The sequence below is a fragment of the Thamnophis elegans genome, chromosome 6 (genome assembly GCF_009769535.1).
Source record: "Thamnophis elegans isolate rThaEle1 chromosome 6, rThaEle1.pri, whole genome shotgun sequence".
NCBI classification, from domain to species: domain Eukaryota; kingdom Metazoa; phylum Chordata; class Lepidosauria; order Squamata; family Colubridae; genus Thamnophis; species Thamnophis elegans.
In genome coordinates this window covers 38,817,140-38,836,798 of record NC_045546.1, presented here as the reverse complement: position 1 = coordinate 38,836,798, position 19,659 = coordinate 38,817,140, and the positions used below count along the sequence as shown (strand labels likewise).

Here is a 19,659-nt window from a genome sequence, read left to right as displayed (position 1 = left end):
CTACTCACTTCTACCCGCAGGTAGTGCCAAAATGCCGGCGCTATCCGTGGGTAGGCCTGTGGGTAAAAGAAAGAGGCACCGTTCTTCGGTGGTTCTCCTTCTACCTCTCGGACAGGTCGCAGTCGGTGTTGGTCGGAGGGCAGAGGTCGACCCCCTAGGCCCCTCACTTATGGGGTGCTGCAGGGTTTGGTCCTGTCCCCCCTCCTATTTAACATCTACATGAAGCCGCTGGGTGAGATCATATGGCGGCACGGGATTAAATACCATCAATATGCGGATGATACACAATTGTATCTGTCTGCCCTGTGCCAACTCAGTGAAGCGGTAGAAGTGATGTGCCAGGGCCTGGAGGCTGTCAGGGTCTGGATGGGAATGAACAAGCTTGCACTTAATCCCGACAAGACTGAGTGGCTATTGATGCTCCCTCCCAAGGATGGTCCAGCTATTCCATCTCTAAGCCTGGGGGGTGAAATTATTCGCCCCTCAGAGAGGGCCCGCAATTTGGGAGTCCTCCTGGATCCACAGCTGACCTTAGAACATCATTTGTCAGCTGTGACCAGGGGGGCTTTTGCCCAGGTTTGCCTGGTGCACCAATTGCGACCCTATTTGGACCGGGAGGCCCTTCAGATAGTCACTCATGCCCTCGTCACCTCAAGACTGGATTACTGTAATGCGCTCTACATGGGGCTACCCTTGAAGAGTGTTTGAAGACTTCAGTTAGTCCAGAATGCAACCGCGCGAGCAATTGTGGGTGCACCTAGGTACACCCACTTTACACCTATCCTCCACGAGCTGCACTGGCTTCCCATTGGTCTCCGAACACGCTTCAAAGTGCTAGTCATTACTTTTAAAGCCCTACATGGCACCGGACCTGGTTACCTGAGAGACCGCCTCCTGCCAATTACCTCCCAAAGACCGATTAGATTGCACAGACTAGGCCTTCTCCGGATTCCATCTGCCAGCCAATGTCGGCTGGTGACACCCTGGGGGAGGTCCTTCTCTGTTGCAGCTCCGGCCCTCTGGAATGAGCTTCCCGTTGAGATACAGACCCCCACCACCCTTCCGGCCTTCCGCAAAGCAGACCTGGCTGTTCTGGCAGGCCTGGGGCTGTTGAGTTGTCCAGCCCCACTTCAGGTTTGTGACTGTTGTGTAATTTTAAACTGTTGTTTATTTTTTTTATATCCCCTCTCCCTTTTATTGTAAGCAGTCCTGAATCTCTTTTGAGAGTGGGCAGAATACAAAATTTAATAAATAATAAATAATAATAATAAATAATAGAAAGGAAAATCAACCCTGGATTTTTGCTTGTAACCCTGAAACTGGGTTATTAGCTTCTTAGATTGGAAATTGGTTTTTATGCATACTGTTATCTTGCAGTATTTCTATAATCCACTCTCTTGGGAAAACTAAAAGTATGTGTATTTTTCATAAGTTATAATAGATTTCCTTCAAAATCAGTGTAGTAAAAATTCTTGAGTGAAATTAATTTTAGACATAGTCCAACCATTACCACTGCTGCAAGATTGATAGGAGTAGCAGCAGTTTAGTGATTCTCAGAGAATTTCTTTGATTCCTCTTTTGCTCTGCTCAATATACCACAGGTGAGCATGTTCCAAAACATTTAAAAATGTTTCTATAAATCTCATTTGGTAACAAGTGAAAGTAGATCATATTTTGAGTTTGTAAGGGTCTGAGGGATAAGGGATAAGGGATATGGCAAAACAATTTACATGCTTAATACCAATAGCAATATTGTTCCAGTTCTCTAGACAGTTGCAATTTTAAGTTTTTAGTTTTTTTAATATTTTCAACCTTACCTTAGCTTGAATCTAACAACTAAACCATAATTCATTTTAGAAAAGAATTATCATATAGTTGATTACCTACATGGTATCATTTACATTTCAGTTTTCAGAATTCTCAGTGCAACTGTAGAATATTTGGATATGAATAATAAATTAGCAAAAAGTATCTACTTGGGATACTTTATCTGTGATAAAGCAAAAATATAGTGTATTAATTATTAAAAGGCATTTTATGTCATGTTTTAGATTAGAGTCAATAAACTAATCTAAACATTTCAGTGTTCAGAATTTTCAGTGTAGCCTCTATAATTCTGGGAGCCATTGGGGAAGGCTGTGATAAAGCATAAATATTATGTATTAATAAGGAAAAGACATTTTATGTCTGATATTTTATATTAGATTCAATAATGAATTATAAAAAATAAACCCTAAAAAAAGGAACTCTCCTCTTACCAAGGGATTCTATTGTATTAGAGCTGCAGGTTTGAAACATGAAAACATGAAACATAAATAAAATTGGCCTAACTGTCTCTAATCTTATGTAACTAAAGTGAAGATATTTATGGCATGGCAAAGTTTTACATGCTGCTCCAGAAAAACAGTGCATCATCACTATCTTAGCAGTATGTAACAATTGCTATATGATTAAGTTGTTGTGTTCAGAGAAAATGAAGCACTGGGAAAATATTAAATAATATGTTCATAATTCAAAAGAGGATAGACAGTTAAAAAATCACTGTCCTATAGGGTGTCTTTATTTTGTTTATTTTTAATGAAGTCTCCAGCATATTACTACATTTTGCAATAGCAATCCATTGGTAAACTGAACAAGGAAAATATGAAATATTGATACACATATAAAGAGAGTATACAAACCAGAACATAATAGTATGTTATTCCCCCCAAATCAATTAAATTTTGCCTCCCCAGCAAGTGTTATAGTATCACTGAAAAGGAAAGAATGTGGGTCCAATACCACTGATGCTTCAAAGCCCAACATAATAACTATTTCCCACCTTGAAAAGCAGTAGGAATAAAAATATCAGCTGAAATTCTAAGAAAGTCTCATTTTGTTGTAAGGTACCAGTACAAGATTTAACCTTAAAAATCAAAGAAAATAATTAAGCTCTTTTAGTAGGTATCCAGACTGATGATTGTATAACTGAAACTCCTTCATTTTATTGCTTTCATTTTATTTATTAAAATAGGTCTATTAAGTTCTGCTTTGTCTTATTAAAATAGGTCTATGAAGTCTTAAATAACCTGGAAGACTTAAGATCAAATAAAGAAACAACAAAAGGGAAATAAACAAAAAGAAAATGACATAACATTTCACTTCAACACTCTGATTACCATATTATCACAATATGCTCAATGTACCCTGGAGAATCCCATCAGATCATAAGAAGTAAACTATGGCCCTTCTGTGTAAAAAAGTGAAAAGAGATTTTTTTAAACTTGAATATAGATTTGTCTTGCTAGAATGGGAATATCTAAGAACCAAAATTATATTGGTAGAACATAGATAATATATTCCTTCCATTTTTTTGTTTAATAATAAAAACAAATATTGTATCAATTTGATTTTTATAGAATCATTCTTCCTCAATTGTGATCTGGGACAGTATCAAAGCAAACCTATGAATACTCTAGGTCAGTGGTCTGCAACCTTGGAAACTTTAAGACTTGTGGACTTCAACTCCCAGAGTAAAGCTGGCTGAGGAACTCTGGAAGTTGAAGCCCACAGGTCTTAAAGTTGCCAAGGTTGGAGACCACTGCTCTAGGTAACTAAATCTCTTAGTTCAATAATATCATTTGATGAGAAGCATGTTCGAGATTTTAGAACACAGAAAGAAATTGGCTTATAATACTGATTGTAATCCACAAAATGGAACTTGCCTGTTTGATATACTTCTGTTTAACATTATGAGGGTGGCAATGAAAAAATAATAATATTGTAATAGAGGTAACTGAAAAAGGCAATCTTGCTTTATGAAAGAACAACAGTTGACGGTTTCTATTCATTGTAAGTTTTGAAAAAAAAAATCAAAGTAAAAGCATAGCAGCTGCAACTACTACAATTGGGATTACAAATTTTGTGGTAAATTGTGATGACCATTAAATCAAAGGACCCACTGAACTGGACCTGATTTTATGACCATTTTTACAGTTCACACTGTTGTAAGTCCAAATCATTTTCTTAAATGGGCGCCCTTTGCTGAAAACTGGCAAAAAATAAAAAAATAGGAAAGCAGCAAAAATTGTTTCAAATCAAAGTCATTAACTGTGAACCAGTTGCCAAGTGCCCAAAATGTGTCATGTTACTGTAGTGAGGATGTGGCACAACATTTTATGATGGCCAGAAGTTCTTTATGGGCTCTAAAGCATTCTTACCAAGGTCATTGTAACTCTAAACAGTCATTATGTGACCAGTCATATGTTCAAGATTATAGTTAGAAAGCTAAATAATGTGATGGAGCACACAGATAACTTTTTTCCTTGATCAGTAAATACACACGAAAGAGAATAAAATAGTAGATTTCCAACATAATATTCCTGTATGTAACTGTTCTGATTCACCTATACTGTATTTCGGGATTTTAAACTATGTATTTTTCGTCTTTGATGATCCAATTCTTTTCGATACAGGCTAGCTGTCTCTTCACATACTTAAATAAGAGTGTATTCTTGCAGCTCCTTAAACAAAACAGTTTGTATTCATTTAACTGATAAGGGATTGAGAGTAGATTTTCATAGGAGTGTTTTTGTAAGAGAAAATGAACAATAACCATATTAGATAATATGCTGACGTTACAGGTGGAGAAGGTTGGAGAGAGGACATTGGAAATACAAATGGCACCTGATAGCTAAAATTTCTGAAATAAACTTGGCAAGTGGCTGTTAAAATTGGCCTATTGATTTTAATAATACTCAATGCAAGCTATTAGTCGCATTAGGTTTGGGGATTTTTAAAAAAAAAAATTACTTGGACACCTGCTGAAAAGATTTTATTCATTAGTTACTTTAAGGGATAAAAAGGACATAAAGAAAACATAAATAATATATTAGAATTTTGAGATAGCTTTCCTCTTTATTTACCTTTGTACTTTTCCAAACTCTGAATATGATAAGGTGTTGTTGTTTAGAAAATGAGTGTTTTTCTATCTCTATCTATCTATCTATCTATCTATCTATCTATCTATCTATCTATCTATCTATCTATCTATCATCTATCTATCACAATTTATAATCAGTAAGATGAATATCTTGAATGTGTGTACCTGCTAATATGGTTCTACTACAATAATTTATTTAACACAATGGATATTTCATGTGGGTTCCCCCTCCTCCTGTAACTTTTTTACAGATAAGGTTATCCTATTTTAATATAGTGATGACAAAAGAGTTTGTGTTCTTCAGATTTTGATGATTTATTTTAAATAGCAAAGTTGATTGCAAGGTATAGGGTTACAAATGGATCTAAACACCCCTTCTTTATACCTATAAGTGAATAATATAGAAAATAAGTTTTGTTCCGTGAAATTACTGAATATGTATTTTTATTTTGAAAATTCTTTATCTGTTTTCCACCCAGAGCTTTAACATAACTGCCAGACGATGATGGATTAGTAATACATATAATTGAGTAAGGTCAATTGCAGTTTAATAATATTATAACTGAATTATATACCAGGAAGAAGAAAGAAGAAAAAGTGCAAAATGAACATAAATTAGAAAGGAAACAAAATAGACTGCCGGTGGTACTTCTAGTTTACCATTATTAATAGAACAAATGATTATCATAATAAAAAATTTAAAAAAGATATATTAAAGTTTACATTTTAATTTTAAGGGAGTTTGGAAAGGATTATAAGGTCTTACAAGGTTCAATAGTACAGAAAGGTACAGATTTAGAAGAAAGTAGGATAGCTGAAAGGGAAATAGCTGAGGGAGAAATATATCCTGTAAAATACTAAAATGGCTCAGATATTGATTGCTTCTTTTTAGCTGTATATATCACTCCATTAATGCCAATTTTCCTACATGGAAACTTTGGAATCAATTTGTCGAATACTAAATTGTGCATGTTTATAAAATTGCTCCCAAATAATAGAAGTGATGTCATTAATCCCAATTCCCAACGTGGCAGAGCAGTGACATGAACAAAAGGAGATAAAGCAATCCTGAAGATAATGACAAACAGTTCCTGTAAAATGCTCAAAACACTTCAAGTATTGTTTTAAGATCTTTCACATTAATTATATAGGTAATCTCTGGATCTTATAAATCTGAAGTGATTTTTCCCCTAATGGATTTAAGCCTAGCTGTCTGAATTAAACAGGTTATAAACAAACATTTATTTATATAGCAGTAGGACTTGAAATCCCCTCTGTAAGATACTACTATTATGTTTTTCCACAGTAAATTATCTTTGACTATAGATTTATTGAATATCCCCACAGTTCAATGACTGGAGATAATGGCTTCTAAAATTAGAAAGCTTCCACAGTATTTCTATAAATTGTATTACCTTGGGGTAAAAGAGCTACAGGAAGTTTCACCTCCTCTGGGATAAAAGACACATTAAAGGGTATTATTTTATTTGAAAGTAAATTAGCAATGCAATCCTTTGTAGAGTGGAAAAGCAATGAGAACTGCCAAAAGAAGAATTAAGATATATTTATCATTTTCTGCTCAGATGGTGAAACGGAGTCTTTTTATCTGCCATATTTTGTTATTTTCTAAGAGCTTGAATTGGATATAATGTTACACTATAGTTTTATGTTACAAGCTATTCTACAAACAACCAAGAGCAGTATAAAATTAAATCAAGACAGCAACTAATGCAGAGATATGGTTGTCAATGGTTTTCTCAATTACAATTATCAGAAAGATTCAAAACAGATAAAAATAATTACACTATGGAGCAAAGTAAGACAGAATCTGAACTATAGTTGTGTATCAATTGTGAACATGTAATTTCTAAAATGTACAAATCTTATCTTCAAATTCAAATTTAAATCCATGACTTATTTTAAATTTATTTTTGAAAGAGGCATCTCAAAGAATTATAGGTGAATATTGACTTATTTCAACATGGCAGAACTTTGATTATCATAGATCATTCTAGATAATGATAAGGGCTGACATTGCTGTGCAGGGAATAGAATAAATAGAACATGACTCTGAGCCTCACTTCTGCATTTAAACAAAATGAAAGCAAGTCCATTGGACCTCTATGTGATGTCAGTGAGAATCATGTCTCATTGAAAGAGAACACTATCAATCCACACACTTAAGAGTGAACATGTACTCTTACTTAACAAAGTTAGAAGTAATGCAGAACTAAGCGATTGAAAGTAATGCAAATAATCTGTTTATTTCAATTATATCTGATACAGTATGTCCAAATTTCAGATGTCTATCGTTTCATGCATAAGCTGATTCATGAATTTCCATATTAGAAATAACCTTAGAAAAAATAAGAACATTTCAGTTCCATGGAATTCAGTGATTTTGTCTAGCTACTTATCTATCTATCCATTCTGTTGGGCCATCCTACTGGAACAATTATCAATGCTGTACATGAGCAATCTAAACAATGTTTTTGCATATTGTAAACATACAACACCAGCATGTGTCCTTTGCTCAGATTGCCTCATCTTAGAAAAAACAAATAGTTTCTTGTGTAGTTCACTGTAGACTCCCAACCCTCACTTTTTATTTCAACCATGGTTAAAACAGAGAATATTCAATTTAGGCTACACTAGAACATATTTATCCCTTTACTACTATTTTGTTCTTGTAGGGACTCTTCATACCATCCTCAAATATCTTTGCAATACAATGTCTGCTCCACAATAATGTTCACTTGGCAGAATTCAATGCCCTACATTTAATGTTTTTTAATGATTTAGACCAGATTTAATACAATCCCTTTTCTAGAATGCCTTTGTATGTGATAACTTCCAGATGCAACACACAACTGCCCACCAAATTGTAGGCAAAATAACTAACTCTCTTGCACCTGGGTGTACACCATTAGGTCTCTTAGAATTGCAATTCTAAGCTTTCCTCTACACTGGCTAAGATATATACTATGTATAGTGTAATACTAAGTCATTTGTGATTTTCTCCACAATTTTTAAAAGAATACTGTATATATGACACAACTATGGTTATTATTCTATAATTAGATAATTTTGCTCCTCAAAAATCTGGTTTTCTGGTCTGACCTATCAGAACACAATATTATATTCAGTAATCATAAACATATTATACAGAGAGTGACAGAAATGGATGCATCCAGCTCTTCCACATTTATACTAATTGGTAAAGTCTGCAATGATTATGGCATTATATTTTGTTAATTGGGTTTAGTTGGACTGTGAATTTGCCCAGTAGGCACATATTCATGGCTACGTTCTCTTAATAATATAAAAAGGTTTGAGATGAAAAACCAAGGCGAGAAGTTATATCTTTTTGTCTTTCATTTATTATTTTTTAACACCCATTATTATTCATGTGAGACAAATAAATCTAATTTTGTATATATTTGTCTATATTCTTAGCAGAAACAACTTTTATTTTATAACTTTTTCATATTATATGCTACAGCATTTTTCTGTCTTCTTCACTATTTTCTATTCGCATAATTGGGTCTACGAGAATGTGCTGAACTAAGGTTCAAGACTGAATAGTATTTAACAAATGATTGACACATTTGCTTTTTGTACATTGCTATACTAAGCCAACCTGACTACATATTGTTTTTTTAGACTTTTCTTTAAGCATAATAAAGGATTATAGATTTTTTTTAAAAAAATCGACATACATATATGCATGTAGCTCGTATTACCACGTATAGATTTTGCTGGTGTAATAAACTGCATTATGAATTCATGAGTTTTAAGTAGTGGAAGTATATATTTACACAACAGTATGTCTGACATTATATCATTATTGGTTGATTATACTTGAAAGGACATGATACTTGCCATTGACAAAAAGTAAGGTACTTCTATCCAGAAATCTTTTCATTTTAAGTCATTGATTAAGATACGTCTAGTTTTTACAAGGTCACTGAAAATATAAGATTTATTTATTTATATATATTTCGTGTGTCGAAATATTTACTATAACTTACAAACATTTATGAGCACGTGTATTCTGCCAGAAATTATAACACTAATAAATGCTCGTAAAAAATACAAAATGATAGGCTGTTAACTGAACTGTTCTAACAAAAGTAGAGACAAAGAGACTTCGAAATCATTATCAAAGCCTACACAAATATGTAGATACACCATATACCGTGATTTTGTTTCAAAATGGTTTTGAGTTAAAATGAGTTCATGGAATGAAAAGTTCTATTCAAACAACCCCATTATATAGAGGGATAGTTGAGAAAGAAAATAGTGAACATCATATTTTCTTATAATAGATTCTTAACCACACAAAGTTTGGAAACTCTGCCCAAACTCTGTGAAACAGCTCTGGGACAAATAAGGGGTGTCAGAGGATTAAAGGTTGGAAGAAGAAATTGGAAAATATATTTCCATTTTATATTAAAGTTTATTTTAAAATGTTTTGCATTTTTTGGTTTTATTTTATATTATGTATCTTTTAAAAACGGTAACCGACCAAGAAACTTTTTGGAGTAGGGACCTCAAAATCAAACTATCAATTAATCAGTCTATACCAATACATTGCTGTATTTATATATTTGTATATATGCTGGTGTATAATTTCTGGTATTTTTTTTTAAAAAAAATACTGTTTGTATCATAGACACATAATTAACCTCTATATAATTTATGTGATCTATTATTATATTCAAATTAAATATTAGCATTTATTCAAAACAATAAAAAACTGCAAAACTCAAATTTGTTTTACAGAGACTTCCTACAAACTAGTGCCTCATAAAATATCCAGCATACACAATCAACATGGCCATTTGCTGACATTCTGGGAGATGTAATACCAAGATAGTTTAGAAAAACTGATGTTTATACGTATATACTGATGTGTCTTTTTTTCAACATTGGGCTTGAAAAGTAACCAAATTATTTCTGTAGTGTGACATATTAAAATCAGAAATGTCATGTTAACTGATAACAAGTTGCACATGGAACTAATAGTTAATTTCCTATTACTAATTTTAAGTAGTTCCCATTACTAATTTTAAGTAGTTACGAGGCTATTTATTTTTTCCAAGTGTGTGATATTTTGTGTGTAATGAAGTACAGCCGGAAGTTTTTGTCATAAACTGAAGTCACCACTGAGCAGACTCACTTGAAGCCAGTCATTGGTTGTGCAGCCAAACCAAAGTAAGAATCAATTTCTTAATGAACAAACCCTGGAAATATCAGCTGTCTGGGAAGTGGCCCTGTAAATTAAAATGCCAATTGTGTGGCATAAAAATAAACAGCTACAGGCTGTACTATGAACTGATGTACAAAATGGGGGAAATGTTAGAATATGAGGCTAATTCAAGGGTTTTATTTTATTGTAGTCAAGACCTACTTTCTCATAGTACTTGATCTCGTAGTCCAGAATGACTCCATTAGGAAAAGCAGGCTCTTGCCATGAGAGGGCAATGCTGTTTTGAGAAGCCCAGTCCTTCCTGACCATACCTATCAAGGAGGGTGCTGAAAAGGAAAAGGATAACTCCAGGTTAAAGACAATGCAGTGTATTTAAACCATCATAAAGAGATAACTTGGAATGATGCTACATGATTTGATCAATGGATCCCTCTTTGCAAAACTAAATTAGTGGTGCTAGAATCATGGTGCATAAAAGTCAAAAGGATGATTGTGAACATGTGATAAAAGCCCCACTTCTTTGTACACATGTATATCATCAACATATGTTCAAAAGATGGTCTCTTTCGCTTCAGGTTTCACAATATTCTCTGAATGTTTTTGAGCCCACTGCTCTGCATTAATAAATCTTACTACTTTAGATTAACTTCCATAAAATCTACATATTCTTCTTTAAAATCACTATGTCTTTTCCTAGAATTGGGTGGCTCTCACATGATTCTGGGAAGAAATGAATCCCCTTTAAAAATGCAGATAAGTGCTATATTTCTAGCTGGTATGCACCAAATATTTTTTTGGAAGTGGATGTACCAACCTAATAAATGAACTTTTAAAATTGGATTCACTTAAAAATGTGTTGAAATGGAACCCAACAAATTTCTCTAGTATGAGATGGTTCATATTGCAGCATTACTTATTTCAGTTAACATGCCAGAGTCTCATTCATTATTTGAATTAATCAGATAATCAGCTCCATCAACTAAAAATGGCCATGCACCACCATCCACAATCGAGAAAGAGTTATCGATCTGTCAATCTGGGCCGGGTGAGGTTTTCCGTGTTGTCTCTAGTATGAAATGGTTCATCTTACAGTGTTTCTTATTTCAGTGACCATAAACCTATTAACTATTATCCTGTAGAAAGATTTTATAACAAAACTTAAGAGCTACTGCCTCTTCAGGACATTTTTCAAATAATAGAGTGAGTTATAATTGTTCATAATGCTAATTTTATGTATCAGCAACTGCATATGAAAGCAACGAATATAGGAATTGTTATAAAGGACTCAAAATTTCCACAGAGCCTGATCTAAAAATGTGGATTTTTATATTGATATCTTCTATACATACATGATTACATTTGTTTTTTTATATTTACTATGAAAGTAACTATTACATAGGATATAGACAGAGCAAAATAAGAACTAACCAAGTTAATATAGAATTTTCATTTTTGTCAAATGAAATGAAAATACCCTGTTTATAGTCAACTGCCACACTTTCTAACTCAAGACTGCAACTGCTAAAAAGTATCAGTTACATTTAGTTAAACAGTATAAATGCTTAATAAAACACGTATAAGGAAAATATGCATAGGAGAGCACTGTGAATGAAAATGAAGAAAAGCTCTATAAACATTTATGAAAAATGGAGAAAACATTGGAATAAGGGTATGGAGCCTATAGCTTTCCACATGCCATTGCCCACCTGCCTTAACTAGCATGGCCAATGGCCAAGGATAATAGGAACTGGTCAGCAACGTATTCAGGCTTACAAGTTCCATAGTGATCTCTTAGGATATAACAAAGAGAAAGCTTCTCAACATTATTCTTTCATGTTTGCTTTTCCTGAAACTTATTAAGTATTATTTATTTTAGCCTAGAATATTCATTGTAAAAAAAATACAAGTTGCCATTTAAGAGTACTTTTTCACATACTACTATCGAATATAATACAACCTGTTGCATTTTAGCACAAATTATGAAATACAAATATTTTAAATACATTTATAACATAATTATGTTTTTGTGAAGTATCCATGTTGCAGCTTGTATTCTGTATCACACATGATTGAAATCATTTTATTAATATAACACTACACAGATGCCTGCATAGATGCATAAATACCTAGATCCACATTTATTTACACTATTTGCACTTTGAGCAACTTCCATTTCCTAAAATACTGGTATTTGAAATTTCTTTGAATTTATCTCAGAAGGTCAAAATATAAATATTTAAATAAACATATGAACAGATTTCACAATAAGAAAATATACTTTACAGTACAGATAGTTTGGGGAAAATACTTTGAAAAATACATTTTGAATGATACTTTAATTATTCTAGGCAAATTAACCAGACATTTAATTGTATAATTAATTTGCATAAAACAATTATAGAATTAATTATTGATTAATAATAATTGTCCAATTTTGTTTTTAATAGGAGATATTTTTTAAAACAAATATTTAAATAATAAAAACATAGGAAACAATGTTAAAAAACCAATAACTTCCAGTGCTTCAAACCATACATTATGTACACTTAGTTCACACAATTACTTTTGTTCTCTAGCATTAGATGCTAAAGGCAAGTGCTTCCTTTTTCTTAAACTCTACAGTCACAGGAGAAAATATTTATAGGAAAGATATGTGGCTAAGAAAGGATTCTGTGAAAAACCAAAGCAACCAATTTTTCTCTGAGAATGTAACTGATTTAGACAAAAGAATAGATACAGTTGCAGGTTTATATGAAGCAGAGCCATACACCTCTGTTTTATTCTGCTTTACTTGGTTAATGCCACCTTCAAAACAACTATCCCCTAGCAATAAAGAAGACGACACAGGTTTTGCAAGAAAACATTGAATTTTATATATGTTAAAGCAATTTTTGCAAATGTAATAACTATATCCATCCAGAATGTAAATGCTTCCGTCACTTGTCAACAATTCTGATTTGTATTTGTACAAAATAAATAGGCTGTCTGTAAACAGGAAAATAAATTGACACAGATCAAACACTGGCAGTCAACTATCACAAACTATTTCTGTCTACTATATCTTGCAATGATCTCAAACTATAATAAATAAATAATCTTTCAAGGAAGATATTTAAGAAACTAGAATTCATCAAAATGTTCATTCTATTCAATGTAGACATTTCCTTGTATGATGATATTGTGAAGATCTATTTCTATTTTATTATACAGATATTTAGGTATTCTAATTAGGAAGATATTGCTTTGATTATCTGATGAAGAGGACTATAAGATCCCTTAGTTATCTTCCAATAAATAGTTAATATCTAAGTTGCCATAACAGTCTTTGTTGGTTTTCTAGCACAACTACCCCCGTGGAATTTGTTACCTTGCTGTAGCCATCTGCCAGCTCACAGTTCTCCAATTACTTTTTGATAATGCCATCTGGAATTGTCAAAGGCCTTGCCAAAGTCACATTATATATATTGCATTCCCCTTATCCATCAAACCAATTACCCTGTCAAGGAAGGGAATGAGATATGGTTAGTGATATTTCCTATTCCACTTTCTGAAGGATGGGGAACTTAGAGCAGCCTTTAAAGATGAAGAAGTAGTGAAATAATAATATTCCTAAACTGTTACAAATAGGGGAAGGAAGCAGTATTACATTTGCCACCTTGAGTTACAAGAAAGAAAGGCAGAATAAGAATAAAATAGATTAAAAAGGATTGACAGATGTCATTGAAACTCAATTAGCAATTGCATGCATTTCTTTTACTCAAGATGCTCTTTTTGTTTTACAATAGCCAACTCTGCTATTTTGATGTTTTGGTTGCCTGAAATAAAGGACAAAATAAGAACCATCTTTACACATATACTGAACTTATTTCCAAATAAATAAGGAATAGCTCTCTCCTTAGGATGGGCTAGGATTAGAGCTGATTTAAGGATTAGTTTTTACGATGGTTGTGAAGTGAGTCATTCTAAGTGAACTACATGGTTGCTTATCAAACCATGAGGGCATTAAGTGAATCTAGCATATTCAATGGGAATTTTTTTTGCTGTAAAATGGCAAATAAATAAATAAAATAATAAGTTATAGTCATGCTGTAATGAGTTATAATTACAAGCTGGTTGCCAAGCACCCAAAATGCAGGCACATGAGTCAGTGTAATATTCTATGGCAGTTGAAAATGCTTTACAGCTGTAAAGTCATTCTTAATGTCATTGAACAATATTTAAGCAAGGACTGTCTGTAATGTGAAATACTGCACAAATGTACTATTTTCATTATAGCTAAGTATAAAGAAGAGAATGGAATGATCTACTGTATAGGTATGCAGTCTACCGTATAGGTATGCAGCTCTTCCTATTATAAAAGACCGTGGCATGTAGACAGTGAGTGGTGTGGTTGCCTAGAAGTGAAGATTCTTGCATCCCACTCAGAAGGCTGAGAGTTCAATGCTAAGCAGTGACAAATGTTTCTTTATCGGGGCATAAAGAGAAAATATCTCCTGGGAACGCTGAGTACGAGTTAGGAGGGGCACCCGGTCACTAAATGCTTAGCTCCATTCAGCCATCCTAAACCCATCCCAATAAAAGGGATTAAAGCAGAGCTGTCAAACTCCTGGCCCATGGGCTGGATGTGTCACATGCTGACCATCCACGTGTTCAGTTTAGTGAAGGGGGAAAAAGTCCCAATATATCATGTGACACCACTGTGATGACATGAGTTTGACACCTCTGGATTAAAGGGTCATAAAAAGAAAAAAATGTAGAGCGTAATGGGATGAAATCCAGTTCAACATCAACTAACTGAAAATGAAATAAATTAAAAAGTTTTATTTTGAGAGTAGATTTGTCATGACTGAATTTGTGAAGAAAAACTGGTAACCTGGTGCTTTCCTGGGTATACACAAATAAAACACCAACATTCTTAGAACTGCTTTATATAAGTTGCTCCCCAATACATTTTATGAAAAGTTTTTGATTTATAGATGAATCCATTAGAATTCTAAATGGACTACCTCTAAATAAATGTTTATGGATAGAGTGAAAATTAGAATATATATTAGTGATTAATAAAACAATATTTAAAGGCAGCAGTAGCAATTTTTGCTGATTCCAAAATGATAACTGACATTATTGTGCAAATCCTATTCCATATTTGTATCATGGAATTTGATTCAAATATATAAGTCATGACATTTAAGTGATGATGTAATTATGTCTGTATTATAATTTTACCTCTGCTCCCATGATCTTTCTATATACTTCAGAAATATACATTATTTTACTCAAAAGAGTGTATTACCAGAAAAGAGTTCATAAGATTGCAGTTTAAGGGAGTAAATAAATCCCAGTGAACAGTGTGAGATATAATTCTGAGTAAACATGCAAATAACTGCTCCGTGAGAGTAGAAAATTTGAGAAATATATAATCTGACCATGAGTAGGGGGTGTTTATTTGATGAATAAGATGTACTTAGAGGATATATCCAACCACTGTGAGATTAGAAGATTTAGATTTATTCGTTATCATTGACAGTAATCTTTCCCAGTTAGAGTGGTTCAGTAGTAGTCCATACATTATTCATGCAAAAGATTCTCTCTTCAATCATTGTCATCTCCAGGGAGACTGAGAAACACACAGAAATCTTGGAAACATCATACCTCCCATCATAGGTAATAGTGAGAGAGACCAGTGATTGAGCTCAAAATAAATTTAGGTGCTCTAAATTTAGGTGGTCTTACACCAATGGATTTAAGAAGAAGCTGTCAGAAACTAATACATTTGGGCCTAATAAATAAATGGATATAGATTAGGCTTTGCCATTGGGGCCAATTAATACTTTCTTTTTCCCTTTCTGTTGGTTCTGTTCTTCACATCAGCCTGAACTTTCCAAGACTTTCTTCCATTTTAGAAACATCAATCTTTCTTTCTTTTGGAAGAGAAGAATACCTGCCATGGAAATGTCAGGGAAAGAGTCTTTTCAAATATTTATGTGTCAAGACTACTTCTGCAATGAAGCACTGCAGAATATTTAGAATATGTAACCCAAATTCGGTCACTTGTTTTGCATTTTGTACAATTATTTTATGTTATTTTATAATTGGGATCAAACAATAATATGCATATATTAATATTATATATTGGATATAATGAATTAAAATATATTGTACATTCCTATTTCTTTATGGACTTTTACTATTCTGAAAATATGGTTTATGATAACAAGACTTTCATATTGAAAGTTTCCAAAGTTGTATTAAAATGTTTGATGCATATACAGTACATAGTCATGAATCAGATAAATAAGAAACGGTACCAAGAAGAAGGATAATGATTAGGTACAGGTAGCTGGAGCTTGTAAGCTGATTTTTGGGAAGTTGGGTAATATCAATCTTGAGGAAAAATGTTTTAGTGTATACATAACACTTTCTAAATACCTGAAAACATGCCACACAGATGACAGCCAAGATCTATTATCTTATCATATAAGAATACAGGTGTATTCATAGAGTAAATGTTTTTACATCAAGGAAGACAGATTTTTGTTGGTATGAACAGTTTGGTAGTGGAAATTATTACCAAGGTAAATAGTGAGGCTTTCTTCAATGTGAACAAGCAATGATAAATATCATTTTTTGAAATGCTTTTAGTTGGATTGCCAAGAGAGTATCATGATTGAAGTGGATCTAAAATCAATAAATACAGAAATACAGAATTTGGATTCAGAACATTGAGGACTTTATTTAATCTGTCCTCTTCAACCGTATGATTCTGCGCAACTTTGTAAAAAAAAAAAAAGAACCAATTATTCTACAAGATCTATAAGTGATGGCAAATGTTATTTATGTTGGATGTGATATTCTAGAAAATATTGTAAAACAGTATTGAAACAAAATTTGCGTTAGTCCATTTTTCCAGTAAGGTTTTGATAAGACAGTTCTTTTGATGACACAATTAGCTAAAATACAAAGGAAAAAGTGTTGTGTAAACATTTTCAAGTGTGCATATGTTGTGGCCAGCAACACATTCTAAAAAATGGCTTTATTCCCAGTTACTTAATTATTTATTTTATGAATTCTTCTACAGTCATTTGTTAAACTACAGTACTAAAAGAAGTTTCTGCTCAGCAGTGTACATTTAACACATTTATCTTCAAACTTCTTTTTCAAGATTTAGTGGAATTAGCTAGACAATATAAAATAAATCTTGTTTTTCACAATTTGTCTCTTCATATATAGTAGAGTAACGTTCAGTTTCTATATTTAAATGTATTCTATTCTATTCTAATATCTTAATAATGATGAAAAATGCTATTATTCTTACACAAAATGACCGAACCTTGATTTCTGTAACTAGATTGCAACATCTATGAACTTTGACAGTAAGCTTAAGAATGTCTCATACATTGAAATAAATACAGCCTATTATTCATAATTTTTGACTATTTCAGGGTATTGTAACAAAACTAATTGTTATTTTGAAAACTCTGCCAGGAAAAATAGTAAGATTTTTTAAAAATAACTTTCTTAATAAGGGAATATTATTTCACATTCCCAAATAATCTGTTCTGCCATAGAAATTCAGTACCTTCAAAGTAGAGAATTGTGCATTACTTTTTATATATATAAAAATAATGGTTTCTATATTTGTCGAGGTACACGCTATACTTTTTCAACCATGGAATCTCATTTGCTTTGCTAGTCACCTTGAATATCATGTGTTAGCAGGAATGTCTGAGGTTTTCAATGTGCATATTTACCAAGTATTCACAATAAAATATAATAGAATTTGGTTATCGTTTCTAAATGGATTTGTTGTAAATTATTGTATATTAAAATAATTATAATTGACAAATGATTTGTCTGTACATTAATATAACAGTATAATATATTAAAAATCAACGTATTTAAATATATATTAAATTATTGTTTACATAAAAATTGAAATACAAGCACAAATATAGATAATTGCATAAATTGACATAGATAGATATGTATATTAGTTTAAGCTGATTTAACCAACCATTTTCTCATTCCAATATTTATTTTATAAAGTTTTGCCTTTAAAAAAATCATCTGTAAGCTTGGGAACAGATTTGCTAATTAAAAATACTTTTTGCCCAGTGTTTATGATTAGAAATTGATTAGTTATTAAGATTTTTAGTGAAATTTGTTTTCTGGAGGCTAATGAATGCTAATGAAATTCCAATGAATAAATCCTACCTATATCTCTCAGATGATGTCTGTCATAATATGCAGATTTAAGACAAGAGTTTTCTGCATAAATGTGTGATTTGGTTCAGATTTCACTGAAGTTTGTGTTTAGTAATCAATTCCTGTGGATTTGTCCTACTACCACAAATAATTCAGAGTCAAAACAGAATACCTATCCCTACCCTTATTATGTAATATTGTTTCTTTAGCACCTAAAAAAGACTATATATTAATGTACTTTGTTTCATTGTTTATGTGTTCACAGACAACATATATTTCTGATCTGAAGCTCAGATAGCAAGGTTACATTTCCTACTTGGCTATTTTACTTCAATCAGATTACAAACAGTGCAGAGACAGAGAGAAGATTTGGATTCTGATGTTCATTTCTGCCTCACTACTAATTGCTTTCATTCTTACAATGTCTTAAAACTGCTTAAACTAATCTCAGGCAGTAGAAATGTAAATTTTGCAAGTGTACATTCTAAATCCTTATTTGGTAGTTATTTTAGACCTTTCACTTTTAGATTAACTCTCCTCAATATATTTTTGATTAAGTCCCTTGAAGAAATCAAACCTAGATGCAAAAAACTACATGACTTCAAAATTTTTCATTATCACCTCACTATTCTCAAACAGTGGACAAGAAAATAATTTGCAGAGATAAATGTACTACTAAGTTTGTTGAGTGCTTGAAACATTATTTGTCTTTATATATGCTTGAAGATGGGTTATTTTTAATGAACACAATGACACTTGAAATTTCTCCAGCAAAACAGCTATAATTTCAGGGAATTAAAAATGGTCTGTAAATCAGACTGTTTCAGAGAAAAAACCTATTACTTAATAAATCTGCAGTATACACCGGGGGGAGGGGGGATAAATAAATCATGAAATCTTGATGCAGCTCCTATTCAGCAAGTATATAAAACAATATTCTAAACATAAAATACACCTTAAAATAACTAAATATAATTAAAACAGGTTTTCAAAAATAATGAAATATCATTAACTCTTGCTTTCTGCATGATATTAGGATTATTTTAAATTCTTTTATTACTCAGAGTTCTTAACATTTGAAAACACAACGATTTTCAGAACAAACATAAAATTTTATACTACTAAATCAGAAGACAAATAGATTATTTAGAAGTATTTTGGAATATTCTTAATCTTCTGCAGTTCATGTTGATTGAGCAAACCTTATTAAATTTGAGCTTCTTGCAAATATTTAATACTTAATAAAGGTTCAAAATAAAAATTAGATTCTCTGTATTTAAAATCTGCAATGAAAAAATTTACTTTTCAAGAACCACCTCAG

The 19,659-nt window shown here is 32.3% G+C and overlaps 1 protein-coding gene across 1 annotated transcript in view; it reads right to left on the bottom strand.

The window, feature by feature from the left end:
• Window positions 1-19,659, bottom strand: part of EPHA6 (EPH receptor A6) — a 375,283-nt gene that overhangs the window by 125,147 nt on the left and 230,477 nt on the right. The window contains exon 5 of the mRNA XM_032219659.1: window positions 10,335-10,459. Within this exon, the coding sequence (XP_032075550.1) occupies window positions 10,335-10,459 (125 nt within the window). The remainder of the gene's footprint in view (window positions 1-10,334; window positions 10,460-19,659) is intronic.